Genomic DNA, 21,094 nt, shown 5'->3' on the forward strand with positions numbered 1-21,094 from the left:
ACTTTTTTTTTTTTACATAAATGTAAATAAAATCAAAACGAAGAAAAAAAACTAAACTAAAACAACAACTGCAATAAGCAGATATGAATGGCGGTATGTGTAAGAGAGTGTGTGTGTGCGTGCGTGAGTGAGTATGCTCGTTCCACATTGCATTTGTGCTCTAGTATCAGACTTTGATTTTGTTGTGTGGACATTTTCAGATTTATGCAGAATTTATTGATTTTATTTGCCAATTTCTATAAAAATGCGTGTGTGTGCGTCTTTTCTACATTGCATTTGTGATCTAGTACCAGGCCTTCATTTCTGTGTGAAATTTTTTTCAGACCTATGCTGGATTTATTATTATTTTTTGACAAATTAAAAAAATATATATAGATTTTCATTTTCATATTGACCCCAAAGACCATATTAGTAAAAAAAAAAAAATTACATACCTTCAGAACAACCGAATCAAGTCCTTTTTTTTTTTTTTTGTGAATACAGATAGAAAATGTTGAAGTCATAAAATCTTATTCCACTGAGATGAAGGAAACATTTTTAACTAAAGAAAGTTGATTGTGGTCATACTGATCCCAATACTATTTCTAATCCATTCAAACTCATCTATCTAATGTTTCTTATCTATCTATCTATAATCTGACTGTATCTATCTATCTATCTATCTATCTATCTGTCTGTCTATCTATCTATCTATCTATCTATAATCTGACTCTATCTATCTATCTATCTATCTGTCTGTCTATCTATCTATCTATAATCTGACTCTATCTATCTATCTATCTATCTATCTATCTATCTATCTATCTATAATCTGACTCTATCTATCTATCTATCTATCTATCTATCTATAATCTGACTCTATCTATCTATCTATCTATAATCTGACTCTATCTATCTATCTATCTGTCTGTCTGTCTATCTATCTATCTATAATCTGACTCTATCTATCTATCTATAATCTGACTCTATCTATCTATCTATCTATCTATCTATCTATCTATCTATCTATCTATCTATCTATCTATCTATCTATCTATCTATCTATCTATGTGTCAAACTTTAAGCTTTTAAACCTACTTTAAATTTCAAACTATTTCAGACTGAAACCCATCAAACTTAAAACTTTTAACATTTTTCAAACTTAAACTTTTTAAACTTTTTAAACTTTTCAAACTTTCTGGTCCGTCTTTCTCAAGCCAACTTAAAGTTTGTCTCGACAAACTTTCCTATCTAGTTATTATTATTCTTCTTAGACTAAATTTCTGAATGCATCTCCTCCTAGAGCTTTCAAGCTAGAATCACCAAACTCAGCCCAGCTGTTCAGACTGATCTCACTTAGTGTGCTATATCTTTTCTAACTGATTGGACTTATAGTTTTCATAAAACTGAAGATTAAAAATTATAAAATCCCATTGACTTACCATTACGGAATGTTCAAATGAGCCAAGACAATTCAAACTCCAACTGTCAAAATACAACTTTTAAACTCCCAGAATCCTTTGAGACTCAATCAAGCTTCCCTTCTATGTACTATTTCTAATCCATTCAAACTCATCTATCTAATATTTCTAATCTTTCCATCTATCCTAGCAACATACTAACCATGCTAGAAACATGCTAGCGACATGCTAGTAGCATGCTAATCATGTTAGAAACATCCTAGCGACATGCTAGTCACTTGCTAGTCATGCTAGCAACATGCTAGTAACATGCTAATCATGTTAGAAACATGCTAGCGACATGCTAGCGACATGCTAGTCACTTGCTAGTCATGCTAGCAACATGTTAGTAGCATGCTAATCATGTTAGAAACATGCTAGCGACATGCTAGTCACTTGCTAATCATGCTAGCAACATGCTAGTAACATGCTAATCATGTTAGAAACATGCTAGTGACATGCTAGTAACATACTAATCAAGTTAGAAACATCTAGCGACATGCTAGCGACATGCTAGTCACTTGCTAATCATGCAAGCAACATGCTAGTAACATGCTAATCATGTTAGAAACATGCTAGCGACATGCTTGTAACATGCTAATCAAGTTAGAAACATGCTAGCGACATGCTAGTCACTTGTTAATCATGCTAGCAACATGCTAGTAACATGCTAATCATGCTAATAACATGCTAATCAAGTTAGAAACATGCTAGCGACATGCTAGCGACATGCTAGTAGCATGCTAATCATGCTAATAACATGCTAATCATGCTAATAACATGCTAATCATGTTAGAAACATGCGACATGCTAGTCACTTGTTAATCATGCTAGCAACATGCTAGTAACATGCTAATCATGTTAGAAACATGCTGGTGACATGCTAGTAACATACTAATCAAGTTAGAAACATGCTAGCGACATGCTAGTCACTTGCTAATCATGCTAATAACATGCTAATCATGTTAGAAACATGCTAGTGACATGCTAGTAACATGCTAATCATGCTAATAACATGCTAATCATGTTAGAAACATGCTAGCGACATGCTAGTCACTTGTTAATCATGCTAGCAATATGCTAGCAACATGCTAATCATGCTAGCAACATGCTAGTCACTTGCTAATCATGCTAATAACATGCTAATCATGCTATCAACCTTTTTCTGGTTTTTAACTTTTTTTAAAACTAGTATGTGAACACTTAACTAGCCTATTTCAAACTGAAAACCTTTAAACTTCAAGCTTTCACAACTGCTTTAAACATTCAGGCTAGGCTTTCTCAAGCCAACCTAAAGTTTGTCTCGACGAACTTTTTAATCTAGTTTATGTATAATACAGCACAGATACGTCTTCTAAAGACACCAATCTCAGTTTACAACAATTAATTGAGTATTATGAAACGAAGGAATATGTTGTCACGATATCCAGATGCGTATTTCGTGACTTAAACAGGAGCGCGCGAGGCATACTGTATGTGTACAGACAATTCTTCACAGTCTGATCACCTTATTTCATTACAGAACAGCGAGAAAACTATATAAACAACATATCACATTAATAAGCATTAGAAATAGCCAAAGCTTAAAACATTACTATCGGCTGTATGATTAAATTAAAGGTTTAGGGCAAACTTGTATTAAACATGCTCACATTTTTTCACGCGCTGACTTTATGATGCAATCCTCTATATTTGCATCAAATTTAAGTTGTTCAAATAAAGAAATATTTCCAGCCCACAGACAATAATTAAAAATAAGTTTGATCACTTAATCGAGTTATTCTCTGTGATTGCATGCAACGATTGAATATCATATACTGTGAACAAGAGCGGAAGTTAATCACAATAAATATAATTCAAAATAAACTAAATAATATTAAAATTAAATCAGTCCGAGAGTATTCCTCTGGCAGTAACTTGAGCTGCGTGCTCTTCATTAATCTGACGCTGACAGTCGCTCAGATAGGCTCATGTTACACATTAAAATGAAGGATGACATGACACATGGTATGGAATCGGTATAAATATGCAGTTTTAACATTGACGTTTATTGCATCAATGTTCAACTAAACTAAATTAGTTTAATTTTCTTCACAAAAATGCCGTCTGTCCATTGACTATAAAGCGGGCGGAAATAGAGTGGGGGAACTATGATGTCACTTTGTAGGCGAAAACCTGGAAGCGAGTGCATTTTAGCGCTTCGGTTCCATCGTCTCAGAGTCAATGGGTTTTGAATGGGATTTTGGTTAAATCCCTAAAATAAGGTCCGTGGTTCACACAAGCTCAAGATACTTTCACGTTTTATTCTACGACATAAAACACACCAGTTACACCCCACTCGTGATTTTTTTAAGCTGTTATGTCTCTTAAAAAAGACGGTTGCTAACAAGTTGCTAAATGGGACTACAGGCGCTGTCGGAGACATTAAACGTCATCACGCCGAACAGTTCATCAATATACAGTATTTTCCAATCGTAGTATAATTTGTAATTCAATTAATTTTAGGATAAACAATGAATAGTTTACAGCATTTTATATTGTTGTTCGATGTTGTTGTTTTTTTGCTTTGCCCCTGAAATGCGACACATGTGCTTGTTTTGTCACTTTACTGACACAGAGACTCTCCGCACCATAAGGTAAACGCATATTACGATTATTACATGTAAACACCACATTTGCCGGCTTAACGTGGTGAAAGTTAAACTTTAATGATGCATATTGCTTAAAGGCACGTAAAAATTCAATGTTTGCGGCCACATGAAGCGGTTAGAAAACATAGATTGAGGATTTCCTTGAAGCACGGATAAAATAACATTTTGTGTACCAATCCTAACAAAATGAGAGCTGAAATGTGGTACTTTGTTCACTAAATAAGTTTAATCTTACCATATCCAAAAACTCGCTCACTCTGCTGTTATTTAAATACGCGGGGATACGTTTTTAATTAAAATATTCATATTAATCAATGATTTATTGACTTTTAATGCCCCTTATTTCGAAATGTACAGAAATACGTGCTTTAAATGTCCTTTAGTTATGATTATTTCATTTATTCACTATACTATTTATTACTAATGTCTCATTTCAGTTTTAGTTTGTCTCTAGTTTTGTATTTATTCATGAAACGGTTCCTGTAGCGTGGATTAAAATTCATATACAGAGTAAATCCTTCACTGAACATGTTATAAATAAGTTTGAAACAGTTCTCGGGAGCGCGGTGGTGGTGACGCTGAAAACGAGCGACTGTGGTGCTGTAGTTCGTTTATAGCCTAAGTTTAGCTTTTTAGTTCTGGCGCTTTTATTTAGGCTTCAAAATTCGTCAAAGTTATATTATCTTGTCAAGATTATCTTGAGGAACAAAACGTGTAAGTTTCATGAACTATGGTTGAACACAGACCTTATTTTTTGCGATAATCCAAAAGCCTATGAAAAAATCCTATTGGTTTTTTGTCGAAGGAACCAGTTTCATGCTAACCGCCGACCCGCCTACAAAGTGACGTCATAGTTCCCCCACTCTATTTCTTTCCGCTACTAATCGGAGCCGGATGTGACGACACGCGGACTGTGATAAACATAGACATAATAAATACCTAGACGACTCATTGGCCGCTCGACCGCACGTCAACGGCGCCGCCATATTGGTGCGGGCAACTCTCCATAAATCTCATACCGGGACAGAAGAAAACATACCTGACTCGTCGGCAGCTTGGGCATCTACAGACCGTCGCACATTAATAAAAACAGATCTCGGGGTATTATGTTTCACAGGTAAGACTGAACAGTTGTTTCTGGATGTTTTTTTTTGGGTCATTTTTAGCATTATGTTGACCGCTTAATTAGCCACCAGTGTCAGACTATTAATAGCTAACGTTAGCGATATGGCTAGTAAGCAGTGAAAGCTGAGACTTTATAAGAAATCAAAGTTTAAATTAATTCTTATTAAGTTTTAACTTGTATTGTAGTTTATATCATACACTAAATTGTGTTATGAGCACAATATGTACAGTGAGCACTTTGACAAGACGGTGTCTGACTGTCAGTACAACGTGATCTCACAGAATTCAAAAAGAGAATTTAAATCACATTAAAGAAAATATATCCTGCAAAACAAATGGAGGAATTGTTTACATTTTTAATGATAACCAACTATGAATATCAAACCAGAATTTAGAAGTAACATCTCAGTAAAAGAATAGATGATAAAGTGTTTCAGGAAAAGAATAACAAAAAACACATGGGTCCACTTAAAATTTAAATCTTTTCTGTATAAAATCACTAACAGGGTAAATCCTAAACATAATTCTGTAATGTGTCTCCTTAACCTTTGGAGCAACTGTAAGATAAAAGGTAAAATATTTATCTCTTACTGAGGGTTCAACATCTCTCAGAAAATAGCACTGATAATCTCCTGTAGCTATACGTTTAAATTCTTTATAAATTAGTTTGTTAATACTCACTTACTATCGAAGAGATATATTAGCCTCTATATTTCCCCTTCTCCCAAAACAGCTTATACAGCTGTTATTAAAACAGTTCAGTTTTGTAAGTAATGAAAAAATAATTATGTTTAGAAAAACGTTTTGAGAATTTTTTGTTCGTTAAATGTAAGGTTTTTTATTCATTTATTTTTTACATTAACGACAAAGCGGCCAGCGGCAGACAGTAAGATGATAAAAGCCTATGTTTGATCAATTTAGCCTTCTCAAGTCATCACGACTAGCCTAAAATAAAATCTATGAAACAGTTCAATCACAATGGTACTTGTTTAAATGTTTAACCTATATAAATGTGCGCTGTTCGACGCATATCAGCAGTTTGTGCGGAGAGTGGAAGCTGAAGCCGCTCTGCAGGACATGGAGGCGCCAGCACGATCACTTGCATTTTTTTTTTTCTTACAGTAGAAACAGCTTAAAATATGCCATAGTTTTTGCTTATAAAAGGTAAGAGTAATACATCATTCGGAACTGTCTACTTTTATTTGAGTCGTGTGCATTCACATATAGTTTGATTATCGTTATGGATAAAATCCGACATATTTTTGTCTATATCGCACACGCTTATATTTAATTCTTCTTTGCTTGTTTGGTAAACATAATTCACTGATCATCGTAAAATAAGCTTTTATCTTAGAATAAAAGAGAAGATAATTTGTTTTGTTTTTTCAAAACGAAAGGAAAATGAATAAGTGCTGTCCTTTTATTCTTCAAAGAATCTTAATATTATGTTTTAAACGTAAAATAAAGAATAGAAGAGAGGCGCTTGAAAAACTGAACATCAGGTATAATGTATTGTTCTATGTATTTGTCTATTTTTATTATTATTATTTCACAGCAACAGTCTCAGATCTAACAGATGATTGCGATCAACGGGTTGGCCATCACTGATGTGCTGTTGGCTACATTAAAAATTTAAAAGATAAAAACACAATAAACCCCAAATGTAAAAAAAAAAACAAAAAAAAAGGAAAATCAAAAAGGATTTCATAAAAACGAAAAAAACGACATGAATATACCTATAAGCAATATCAACACAAACTTCACTAAAGGATTCCTTTCGGAGACTTATGTTATTTATATGTTATAGACGTTTTATGTTACCTTTATATTTATTTCAACTTTATTTCCAGACTCAAGGTCCATTAGCAAGAAACACACAATACAACCCAAAACAATACACATTAAAAAGACAGTTATACCAATATGTCCTCATAGAGGACTGATATCTCCATTAGTAAGCCTAGATGACAACAACATTATAATATTATTATGCAAGTCATCCAGCCGACAAATACATTTATACATCAAATTTCTCATTAATGCAGGGAATGACTGTACTGCACTTTATACTTTTACAAATAGTGTAATAAAAATAAATGTCTAAAAATGTGTCTAAATTATTATTATTATATTAATATATTTATATTTAATATGCACACGATTAATGTATATTGTACAAGTTAGCCGGGAAAAGACAGACGCACTAAAAACTGCAAAAAAAAAAAAAAAAGGTCAGGCGCAGGCGTCACGTTCATTGAGAGGAGTGAGTGAAGAGCAAGTAAATTGTGCATTCGTTCACACACTGCACTGAGCCGTGTGAGCAGCGTGTTATGGTAGTGCGTGTTAGCGAAAAAATAAAATTACTTCACAGCCACACGTGAATCACACGTGACTTACGTGACATCTACGTGACGTCTGCGCCTCGTCTGCGTCTTAAATTCAATGGATTAAATAGGAAAAAAAAAATAAAAAATTAAGACGTCAGTGGGACGAGTGTATGTTACAGCGTAATAATAAAGAACCTATCCGAACGCCTTATGTTTTCCTTTACCACACACACACTGAAGCGCTCGCGGTGATTTCAGCGTCTGCGGACTCAATGAGGACATAAACACACGAACAACATCTCCAGAACTGCTCTGAGAGTCACTTCATGAGCGTTTCACCGTTTCATTTGAGTAAAACTAGCGTCATATCATATTCACACTGGTATTCACGGCATCCCGTCAAAATAAAAGTCCTGTTTAATTTGAAGGCACTGCAGCAGAAATATATTACTATTGTTCAATGTACATATGCCTACTAGTACTACTAAAATTATGAAAACTTAATTTAAGGAAGGATCACACAACATTTCTTCCATGTTTTAATTTTAATAGTAAATCCCTTTGTTTGCAAAAAAAGTTTAATTTTCAATAATTTAAAGGTAAATAAAATTAATGTTTTATGCCTTCATTTGATAACCAGATACACAACAGAATTTCTGAGAAAAAATAAACCATTTCATAAGGCTATTTTAAGAATAAATAAAAATAAAACATTAGATGAGAGAAAATAAGACATAACTTTATAATTGTCATTTTCTTTAATTATAATAACACATAAAATATGTTGCATGTAAAAACTGTTTGTTTCAGTCACTTGAAGGGTGGGTACATTGTGTGCACATGATCAGGATGGTACCACCTCCGCTGCATTTTCAGAAAGGAAAAACCCTGTTTGCAGGACTATACATTTGGATAATTAGTCAAAACAACAACAACAACAACAGTTATGTCTGATTCTGTTGCATAGAACTGAATAAAAAATAATACATTGATATTTAATATTAATATATTTTCTTTCCAATTTTCTTTCAATAAAAGTGTGGTTATTTTATTGGCTTGTGTTTTTAAATTCTGTGTCATTAAAATTGAGTTAAATTAAAAGTCTTACAAAACTACTTTATATTATTGAATAAAATAAATAATTATTACAAAGCAGTTTCGGTTTTCGACCAAGCACATCCAGAATTCTCCGTTTGCCCAGAATTTTCATTTCGGTGCATCCCTGTAACTGCGTGAGAGTGCACTGTGTTTGCAACCACACGCTCCTTTAAAGGATTACACACACACCAGTATGCAGAGAGACATTTAAGAGGGTTTATTCTCCAAATGTTGCTGAAAAATGTGTTAATAAATGTTGTGTGTATGGACTCTTGTTTTTGTTCCACGTTAGCTTCCTGTCCACTAATGTTTGCCTCTTACAAAAGCCACAAATCCTTCTAAGAAGACAGTAAAGGCTCATGTCACGCCTGAGCTGTAGTTAGGCTGAAACTTGAAAGTTAAGTTGCACAATGTTTAGGTTTTATTATTATTTTTTGATTACTATTATTTTGATTTATGTCTTAGTTTTAGGTTGTACTATGTTTATCTTTTTTAAAGTAATTTGAAATTGATTTTTATATTTTTATATATTTGTATTTTGAATGTAATATGGCAATTAAATGCACTAAATGGGTTTAGTTTTATTAATATATGCAATTTCAGCAATAAAAATGTAAATGTTTCTAAAAAGGAAACAAATTACTTGTTCATTTTAAGAGACCCGTCTTATTTTCTCTTGTATATTTAGTATTGCTCTTTAATAAAGAAAAAGTTCTTATCCGATTAATCAATATAATTTTCGGCAGAATACTCGATTACTAAAATATTCGATAGCTACAGCCCTAGTTTAATGCACAGCTAGCCGTCGATTATCCGTTTATGTCATGGTAATTTCCCAGCATTCAAATATTAAAGATGTTAATAATATTTGCGCTGCAATATTTGACCGGAACGATAAAAATGACGGTTATTTTCATCTGTATTACTATTCAACTGTAACTGTATGTTACTATGGTTACCAATGTTTATAGGAAGCGCATTAATAAAGAACGTGATTAAACTGACCTGGAACTACCTGCGGCGAGAGGAGCGAAATAATGCGCCTACAGACCTTTTTCCTGAATAACCGATGAGCGGCGCCATGATGGATTCTAACTTCCGTTCGGATGCTCTCGTGTTCCGGTCTCCGTAGAAATCCATTAAAACGGGGTAAAATAAAGATAGACTGAATTGAAACTTTTTCAATAACTACATATAAAAATGTGCGGAGGGTTGCTGTGCTGTTGTTGGCTGCCACAGTAACGGCAGTAAACTAAGGCATTCCTTTAAAGTACTTGTTTTGCGTATCAGAAAATCTGTCTTGTCAGGCACTGTATATATGGCTTGCAGCGCTTAAGTTAAAATACTGAGTGTGAAATAATAATATATGTTAAAATAATGTTTGCTCTTATCATTCTGTGTACAAAATCCCATGAACTTCACCCCGATCGGGAGCTGTATGTGCACTCATCTGTTTTCAATGCAGCTTAACCTCGCGTCGCTTCATGTCATCTTCCCACTCATTGAACTATGACTGGTCCTTTACTGCAAAAAGACGGTCACTGCGACACTAAAGTGATGAAACAATGGCGCCACAGGATTTTTTAAAATGACTTTCATAGGTTTCACATTATATTATCGGCTCTGAAAATATGTAATGTGACTAGAAACCCGGAAATGTAAAGCACCGTTCTAATCGGGGGAGACTTCCGCGTACGGCTGTCGCGATAACCGCAATATCTAGTTTGTAGGGATGTAATGATGAACCGCGAGCCGGTTGAAAATCGATTCATATATGTGACGATTCAAATCGGTTGAGATGCCAAACAAATCTCCATAAAGCTGGAAAATGAGTTTATATGAATGTATCTCTGAGGGGAAATGATTATCTTTAGAAACGTTACGTGTTTTTTTCTTGTCATCTCGTCTCTGAACGATGCATATTAAAGTAGTGTTCATAAGTGCAGCTCTGCTTTGTTTACAGCGGTAACCCAGGAAACACTAGCTGCGTCCCAAATGACACACTATACCAGGGCTGCCCAAACTCGGTCCTGGAGGGCCGGTGTCCTGCAGAGTTTATCGCCTCAACACACCTGCCGGGAAGCTTCTAGTATGCCTTGTAAGAGCTTGATTAGCTGCTTCAGGTGTGTCTAATTGGGGTTGGATCTAAACTCTGAAGGACACCGACCCTCCAGGACCGAGTCTGGGCACCCCTGCACCATACACTATACACTTATACACTACATACTTATGTACTTAACCATGTAGTGTATGAATTTATTTTGTCATTAATGATCTGATAGCCCCGCCCCCTTTATATAAATATGCAGTCTAATTCAGATCGAAAACTGCTCATGCTGGATGTACGCTGCATCTTTGTATAGATCATGATTAAAATGCAGTGGTTGCCTCTCATTTTAAATGGAAAGAGCACAGACAAAGCCTTAGTTTGTTTACATGAAGAGATTTCTTTTGTGTAACTTATTTGATTTGGGGTTTGTTTTAAAATTTCAATTTATTTTTGTTGTATTTCAATTTCAGAAAGAAATGTGCAGCAATAGCCTAATAAAAGGACATCTTTTCATTTACTGTATAATGTATTCAATCTCATTTTGTAAAAAAAAAATTGTGAGAAAATCGAATTGTGAATCGGATCGAATCTTGAGTTGAGTGAATCGTTAAATCCATACTAATTTGATAGTTTTAGCTGAAATGCAGAGCAATGGGATGTTATTTGTAAGTCTGTGAGTATGAAGGAGGAAGATGGGGATTTTCTTGGATGTTTCCTGTAAGTCTTAAAGCCTGTTCACACCAAGGACAGTAACTATGTTTTAATAATTGTTCTCATTCTATTCCACAGGAACAATATCATTAAAATTACTTTCAGAATATTTTTTTTAGTCGTTGTTCAATCTGTATTTCACAGCATGATGAGAAACAGTTTAGTCTGCTCGGAGATGTAGTGAATGGACAGAATGCATCACTCTATAGTTAATAGGGCTGAACGATTAATTGCATTTGATTTGATTTCCATACAAAAAAAAAAAAACGTGATTTTTCAACCACAGAGGCTGTGATTACCCTCCGTCACGTGACACGCGAGAGTAAAGAGGTGTGTCCGACTTGAAGATCGATCGGTGAATGACATCAAAGTACGGCGAGAGAAAGCATAATATATTAATATTAAGACACTTTCACATGGGATGCGGCAGTCGCGAAAGTCTAGTTCATTTTCAATGGGAGACATGCGGAAAGCAGCAAACCGCAGGCGGCGCGGAGGTGGAGCGCAAGCGGTGCTCCTGCACCCAAAATCATGCCGCTTCGCAGCTGGTAAATGATCATGGCATAAACGGATAATCAGCGGCTAGCTGTGCATTAAACGATTTGAAAGCACGGCGTGGGCGAAGAAGCACCCGGCAGCGCGGCGGAGTGCATTCAGATCGTTTAATGTAGGGCTGAAACGATTCCTCGAGTAACTCGGTACAAAAATCATCGAGACAAATTATTGTGCTTCGAAGAATCGTTTTAGTCTATTTACTAGGGATGCACTGAATTTCGGCCGCTGAAAATATATGCCGCACCGCTGCGCAGTGTTCAGGGTTCACTCTCATCACTGCGCCGCGTGACGCTCAATATTCAATATTCCGCTCTATCAGTGTGCATTCTGCTCATTTACCGCTCATGCTCACCGGAAAAGCTAAGCCCGCTCAAATAACGCTTGATAAGAAGTTTCTATGTAGTATACTTGTTCCTGTTTGCAGTTACTGTGCGGTGCAGAGGTGTCAAGTAACGAAGTACAAATACTTCGTTACCTTACTTAAGTAGAAATTTTGGGTATCTATACTTTACTGGAGTAATCATTTTTCAGCCGACTTTTTACTTCTACTCCTTACATTTTCACGCAATTATCTGTACTTTCTACTCCTTACATTTTCACGCAATTATCTGTACTTTCTACTCCTTACATTTTAAAAAATAGCCTCGTTACTCCTGTTTCATTTCGGCTTGTTTTCATTCCGGCTGGTCATCGTTCAAAAACAAACAAACAAAAAAACACCTATCCAGATAAATCGCGCCATCCGGAGAGAGTGAATCTGATTGTGGTTGGATGAGACCTGCACATGACACAAATCACCTCACACTCCAGCAAGGACATAGCCAGTGTTGGGGTCGTTACTCAAAAAAGATTATTCCTTAAAAGTTATTATTTCTCCACTACTGGCTAATTTATCAAACGGGTGCTTTCTCTTCATCCTCTGCAAATTAAGCTACAGTAGTTCGGTAGAGAGACGTTTGAATAAATTAGCGTTTGCGATTGACAATGTTGTGATGAGTAGGCTATACTAACTTTGTAACTCGTTACCCCCAACACTGGACATAGCAGACCTCTGTAGCCAAGTACGAAGATGTCCGTGGCAGAGACTCAAGAAGAGAACTGAGCGAAATGTAACTGATGTAGATTAATTACCCTGTTGTTGTACATACAGCATTGAGTCCAAAGTGTTTGTTACATCTTCTAGTTAAATGTGACATTGTTGCCATTAGCTATAGAATTGAGCATAGTACAAACCAGGAAGGAATCAGGATTGAGTTTATTAATCACTTGGATTGATCATTCATTTTGACAGCACTAATGTTTATTGTATATAGTAAGGGGTGCACATAAGTGGTCCGCAGGTCCGCATGCGCGACCAAACAGCGCATTTGTGTACCGACATGGTTGACAGCTGTTGATGCACAATTACCATTTTAGATCGACAAACTGTACTGTATAAGATTTCTATTCAAACTGAAAGCATAATCTAGGCTACCTGCTGCCGTTTTCAAAGCAAAACTGTCTGTGACATTTCATTCACTGACGCTCTTCCATCAGCAGCGCTAAACCCGAAGCGCATAATACTTACTTGCCGGCAACCCGCCAAAATAAAAGCTTGCTGATTTTACGTTTGAAAATGATGAAAATTAAAATTAAAATAATGATAATAAAAATAATAATAACATTTTATTTTTAAGTTTACTATGAAATAATTGCATTTGTATTATCACACTTGATTGTTGTTTTTGTTTTTTAGTTAGTTAATTCATATATATATATATATATATATATAAACAAAAATAAAATAAATGAAGTGCAATAATATTATTATTAATTAATTTTTTATAGTTATAGTTTATGGGTCACACTACATGCCATGGTCTGTGTGAGGACCAAACCAAATCTCCAGGTCCTCGTATGAGAACCAGGCTGAAAAACTTATGTGCACCCTGTATATACACAACCATACAAGGGTAATTGTTACTAAGCCTGCCCTGGGTACACCAATTTTCTTGTCCGTTGCCCTCACAGATTCCTGCAGCTAAGCTTGGGTGTACATTTACATTCCAATAAAGGTTAATGATGACATGCCTCTGAAGTTTGACTTTTTGCACCATTACAATACTTATAGGCAACTAGTCATCATATCTTCTGCTCCATGAAACACGTTAATGCTCAGTAGTACACATATATGGTCCTTTAATGTATTTGCATTGTACTAAAATGCATTAATTTTTAATGGGCATATATGCGGCTGAAACAGGTAGCCTAGTGCAACCCATATTTTTCAACATTAACATTTTAATATAACATTATAGTCATTATGGCCTTTAGAAAAATGTTTTTTTGAGGAGGTGGGGTAGTGCACAATAGGCCCCTGTGGCGCGGCCTAAGCTTTTGTCCTTAATGGCATTTTTTTCCTTACATTACTTTTACACTTTAAGTAGTTTTGAAACCAGTACTTTTACTTGAGTAAAAAGCTTGAGTTGATACTTCAACTTCTACAGAAGTCTTTTTAAACCCTAGTATACTTCTACCTGAGTAATGAATGTGAATACTTTTGACACCAGTGGTGCGGTGACATGCTGTAGTGCAGCTGTACTGGGCAACGCTGGTCAAATCTCCTTCACTGCTCTGCTCGCATGCGCTGATAATAATAGCTTTGCCAGGGTTTTTATATTTTTACACGTTTACTTGATATTTATGTAGGCCTACACAGAATCATCATTTCTATTAATTTCCCACTGATTTACGCGATCTGATGAGCATTAACTCATATTACGCGATCATATCTCTATGAATGAATGGCAGAGACGCTCGCGGTGATTTCAGCGTCTGCGGACTCAATGAGGACATAAACACACAAACAACATCTCCAGAACTGCTCTGAGAGTCACTTCATGAGCGTTTCACCGTTTCATTTGAGTAAAACTAGCGTCATATCATATTCACACTGGTATTCACGGCATCCCGTCAAAATAAAAGTCCTGTTTAATTTGAAGGCACTGCAGCAGAAATATATTACTATTGTTCAATGTACATAGGCCTACTAGTACTACTAAAATTATGAAAACTTAATTTAAGGAATGATCACACAACATTTCTTCCATGTTTTAATTTTAATAGTAAATCCCTTTGTTTGCAAAAAGTTTAATTTTCAATCATTTAAAGATAAATAAAATTAATTTTTATGCCTTCATTTGATAACTAGATACACAACAGAATTTCGAGAAAAATAAACCATTTCATAAGGCTATTTTAAGAAAAATAAAAATAAAACATTAGATGAGAGAAAATAAGACATAACTTTATTATTGTCATTTTCTTTAATCATAGCTATAATTATAATAACATAAAATATGTTGCATGTAAAAAGTGTTTGTTTCAGTCACTTGAAGGGTGGGTAGATTGTGTGCACATGATCAGGATGGTACCACCTCCGCTGCATTTTCAGAAAGGAAAACCCTGTTTGCAGGACTATACATTTGGATAATTAGTCAAAACAACAACAACAGTTATGTCTGATTCTGTTGCATAGAACTGAATAAAAAAATAATACATTGATATTTGTACATAGCGAAATAATGCGCCTACAGACCTTTTTCCTGAATAACCGATGAGCGGCGCCATGATGGATTCTAACTTCCGTTCGGATGCTCTCGTGTTCCGGTCTCCGTAGAAATCCGTTAAAGCGGGTAAAATAAAGATAGACTGAATTGAAACTTTTTCAATAACTACATATAAAAATGTGCGGAGGGTTGCTGTGCTGTTGTTGGCTGCCACAGTAACGGCAGTAAACTAAGGCATTCCTTTAAAGTACTTGTTTTGCGTATCAGAAAATCTGTCTTGTCAGGCACTGTATATATGGCTTGCAGCGCTTAAGTTAAAATACTGAGTGTGAAATAATAATATATGTTAAAATAAATGTTTGCTCTTATTATAATATCGCAATACCGCAATACCGCGCTATTGATGAGCATAACCGCAGAGGAATGCAACAACCGCAGCAACCGCGATATTTCAGTGTTTTCTTTTTCGTAAGGTTACGCCCTTCTTGTTTTACACCTCGTGCATGTGTACTGAATATTAGTAATGATAACAATGTGTATCATGCTGATTTGTACAGAGGCTCAGTAAATTTGCACTTAACAAGCCTAAACAGACGGCGAATGAGAGAGATCGACTGATCGCGAGCGATTACCTGCGTCTGTCCTTCAGGCTGAGTCATGTATATATTTGTGAAAACAGGTCGTCATGTCCAAGGAAAGCAAATCTGTCTCAGCATCGACGCTCTGCTGGTCAGCTGAGCCTTTTAAAGTGGCGCTCAAAGTTAAAATGATTTAAACAGAGTGTTTCATTACAAATCTCTGAATGAATCTGCGCTTTTGAGCGTGTAGTTGAATGAAGACTCACTCAAAGACAGTCTCTTGCCGCCACCTTGAGGCGAAACAATGAAACCGCACTAACTGAAGCCCGTCTAGAACACGCGGGTGAAATATCAGCAGAAAAAGTATCTTGTCAAGTCAGATTAGGATCAGAACTAACTGTTTTATATATATATACACATACATACATATATATATATATATATATATGTGCTAACAATATACTAATGATCTTATTATCAGTCTATAGAACGTGATTAAACTGACCTGGAACCACCTGCAGTTCAACGAAGTTAATCAACACCTGCCAGCCAATCAGAATCCAGTATTCAGACAGACCATGGCATAATCTTATTTATTTAAATTCTGTCTAAAGTTAACAGACAGTGTTTAAAAAGTGCAGTCCACATGTTTAGATATGTTTATTACAGTGACTGAATTAATTACCTAAATACTGAATGTGGTAAAGCAACAGATTTTTATTTTCTGCAATCTACTTTAGTTTGTGTGATTTGTTACTAACTTTCATAATAATGTTTACACCAGGCTTATTTGTCAGTGCTTTATGTTGTCATAATTATTACATGCTTACAAGGCTGGAAGTTCAACAAATCAGTCAATATACTGTGATTGTAGCTGTTAAATAATGTCATTCATATCAATTCATGCCTCACCTAATTTCATGGTAACATATAGGCCCGGCCTACAGAAAACAACATTTATGTTTAATCTATCTAATATTGTGTTGGTCATACTATACAATGATTTAAAGAGCTTTAAAAAAATAATTGCATATTAAAATCGCAAACGCAATATTGGTAAAGAAAATCGCAATTAGATTATTTTCCAAAATAATTCAGCTCTAATAGCTAACATTGAAACACAACAGAGCCTCTAATCTAAAGACACTCATTAAGACCAGAAAACATGCTCCAGCTTATGCAGAAATCATATTTCACAATAACTGTAAGTAGCCAGAGATTTTCTCACCTCAGCTGTGAGATGTAGGGCAGACACTGAAGGAAACTCATCACTTCTCTCTCTTCCTCTGAACATCTTCTCAGATCTACTGGTTTCTTCTCTGTCTGGAGCTTCAGCACTTCCAGGAGGACGGAGATCTTTCTCTCTGAGAGATCTATGATCCAGACATCAGGTGACTGGAAAACTGACTGTAATGCTGGAAGATAACTCCTGCCTGTTTGAGTCTCATAGTTCTTCACATGAGAGCAAAGATCCAGCAGGAAATCACTCGGATCATGATCATTATTAACAAAAGGGAAGGTTTTGTAGCTGCACACAGATGACAGCAGAGTCGAGAATCTTGTTCCTGTATCTTTGTCAGTTTCTTCTGCAGCAACACAGAGATTCAGCAGCAATCTGACTGAAGACATCCTTTCTTCTTTATTAGAAATGTTCCAGAACCTGATAATATAAATCAAGAACCAAACACTTCATTAATTTGAGACAACTCGCATCACATAATACACTACTTCACATCAGACACAAATAAATAATTCAACAAGACGACACAGGATCTAGTTATGAACCACGAGCCGGCTGAAAATCGATTCATATATGTGACGATTCAAATCGGTTGAGATGCCAAACAAATCGCCATAAAGCTGGAAAATGAGTTTATATGAACATATCTCTGAGGGGAAATGATTGTCTTTAGAAACGTTATGTGCTATTTTTATTTTTTCATCTTGTCTCTGAAGGATGCATATTAAAGTAGAGTTCATAAGTGCAGCTCTGCTTTGTTTACAGCGGTAACCCAGGAAACACTAGCTGCGTCCCAAATGACACACTATACCAGGGCTGCCCAAACTCGGTCCTGGAGGGCCGGTGTCCTGCAGAGTTTATCGCCTCAACACACCTGCCGGGAAGCTTCTAGTATGCCTTGTAAGAGCTTGATTAGCTGCTTCAGGTGTGTCTAATTGGGGTTGGAGCTAAACTCTGAAGGACACTGACCCTCAGGACAGTCTGGGCACCCCTGCACCATACACTATACACTACATACTTATGTACTTAACCATGTAGTGTATGAATTATATAAGTTTATTTTGTCATTAATGATCTGATAGCCCCGCCCCCTTTATATAAATATGCAGTCTAATTCAGATCAAAACTGCTCATGCTGGATGTACGCTGCATCTTTGTATAGATCATGATTAAAATGCAGTGGTTGCCTCTCATTTTAAATGGAAAGAGCACAGACAAAGCCTTAGTTTGTTTACATGAAGAGATTTCTTTTGTGTAACTTATTTGATTTGGGGTTTGTTTTAAAATTTCTATTTATTTTGTTGTATTTCAATTTCAGAAAGAAATGTGCAGCAATAGCCTAATAAAAGGACATCTTTTCATTTACTGTATAATGTATTCAATCTCATTTTGTAAAAAAAAAATTGTGAGAAAATCGAATTGTGAATCGGATCGAATCTTGAGTTGAGTGAATCGTTAAATCCATACTAATTTGATAGTTTTAGCTGAAATGCAGAGCAATGGGATGTTATTTGTAAGTCTGTGAGTATGAAGGAGGAAGATGGGGATTTTCTTGGATGTTTCCTGTAAGTCTTAAAGCCTGTTCACACCAAGGACAGTAACTATGTTTTAATAATTGTTCTCATTCTATTCCACAGGAACAATATCATTAAAATTACTTTCAGAATATTTTTTAGTCGTTGTTCAGTCTGTATTTCACAGCATGATGAGAAACAGTTTAGTCTGCTCGGAGATGTAGTGAATGGACAGAATGCATCACTCTATAGTTAATAGGGCTGAACGATTAATTGCATTTGCGATAATATCGCGATACAAAAAAAAAAAAACGAGCGCTTCAGTGTGTGTGTGGTAAAGGAAAACATAAGGCGTTCGGATAGGTTCTTTATTATTACGCTGTAACATACACTCGTCTCACTGACGTCTTAATTTTGATTTTTTTTCCCTATTTAATCCATTGAATTTAAGACGCAGACGAGGCGCAGGCGTCACGTGTGGCTGTGAAGTAATTTTATTTTTTCGCTAACACGCACATAACACGCTGCTCACACGGCTCAGTGCAGTGTGTGAACGAATGCACAATTTACTTGCTCTTCACTCACTCCTCTCAATGAACGTGACGTCTGCGCCTGACCTTTTTTTTTTTTTGGCAGTTTTTAGTGCGTCTGTCTTTTCCCCGGCTAACTTGTACAATATACATTAATCGTGTGCATATTAAATATAAATATATTAATATAATAATAATAATTTAGACATTTTTAGACATTTATTTTTATTACACTATTTGTAAAAGTATAAAGTGCAGTACAGTCATTCCCTGCATTAATGAGAAATTTGATGTATAAATGTATTTGTAGGCTGGATGACTCATAATAATATTATAATGTTGTTGTCATCTAGGCTTACTAATGTGGGATATCAGTCCTCTAGGAGGACATATTGGTATAACTGTCTTTTTTAATGTGTATTGTTTTGGGTTGTATTGTGTGTTTCTTGCTAATGGACCTTGAGTCTGGAAATAAAGTTGAAATAAATATAACGGTAACATAAAAGCGTCTATAACATATAAATAACATAAGTCTCGAAAGGAATCCTTTAGTGAAGTTTGTGTTGCTTATAGGTATATTCATGTCGTTTTTTTTTTTTCGTTTTTAAGAAACATTAGAAATAATGTTAAATTGATACAATTTCTATATTTTTAATAATAATCTGCCAGGATTTTGTCAATCAATCCTGTAAAAAATATCACAGAAAAACTTTAAACAGCACAATTGTTTCCGTTGACAGTATACATTGAAGGATCATGTGACACAGAAGACTGGAGTAATGATGCTTTGCATCACAGAAATAAGTATATTAAAATAGAAAACCATTATTTTAAATGGTAATAATATTTCACAATAACCAGACCCCGCCCCTTCAATTAATAAATAGCCTAAATAAATAAAATCTTATATAAATATGATTCACCCATTTTTTTTTTTTTTTTTTTTTTTGTCATGTCCTCATTGTCGTTGAGAAAACCTATTTCTAAGGTAAAAGCTTAATTTACGATGATCAGTGAATTATGTGTACCAAACAAGCAAAGAAGAATTAAATATAGGGGTGTGCGAGACAAAAATGATACCTCGGATTTTATCCATAACGATAATCAAACTATATGTGAATGCACACGACACAAATAAAAGTAGACAGTTCCGAATGATGTATTACTCTTACCTTTATAAGCAAAATGTATGGCATATTTTAAGCTGTTTTTAAAAAAATGCAAGTGATCGTGCTGGCGCCTCCATGTCCTGCAGAGCGGCTTCAGCTTCCACTCTCCGCACAAACTGCTGATATGCGTCGAACAGCGCACATTTATATAGGTTAAACATTTAAACAAGTACCATTGTGATATGCTTGAATTGTTTTATAGGTTTTATTTTAGGCTAGTCGTGATGACTTTAGAAGGCTAAATTGATCAAACATAGGCTTTTATCATCTTACTGTCTGCCGCTGGCCGCTTTGTCGTTAATGTAAAAAATAAATGAATAAAAAACCTTACATTTAACGAACAAAAAATTCTCAAAACGTTTTTCTAAACAATTATTTTTTCATTACTTACAAAACTGAACTGTTTTAATAACAGCTGTATAAGCTGTTTTGGGAGAAGGGGAAATATAGAGGCTAATATATCTCTTCGATAGTAAGTGAGTATTAACAAACTAACTTATAAATAATTTAAACGTATAGCTACAGGAGATTATCAGTGCTATTTTCTGAGAGATGTTGA

The 21,094-nt window shown here is 35.2% G+C and overlaps 1 protein-coding gene across 6 annotated transcripts in view; it reads right to left on the reverse strand.

The window, feature by feature from the left end:
* LOC131536081 (uncharacterized) overlaps positions 1–21,094 on the reverse strand; it is a 124,903-nt gene that overhangs the window by 72,645 nt on the left and 31,164 nt on the right. For all 6 annotated transcript variants that reach the window (XM_058768765.1, XM_058768767.1, XM_058768768.1 and 3 more), the window contains one exon: positions 17,311–17,742. In XM_058768765.1, the coding sequence (XP_058624748.1) occupies positions 17,311–17,742 (432 nt within the window). The remainder of the gene's footprint in view (positions 1–17,310; positions 17,743–21,094) is intronic.

Source organism: Onychostoma macrolepis, chromosome 03 (genome assembly GCF_012432095.1).
Source record: "Onychostoma macrolepis isolate SWU-2019 chromosome 03, ASM1243209v1, whole genome shotgun sequence".
NCBI lineage: Eukaryota > Metazoa > Chordata > Actinopteri > Cypriniformes > Cyprinidae > Onychostoma > Onychostoma macrolepis.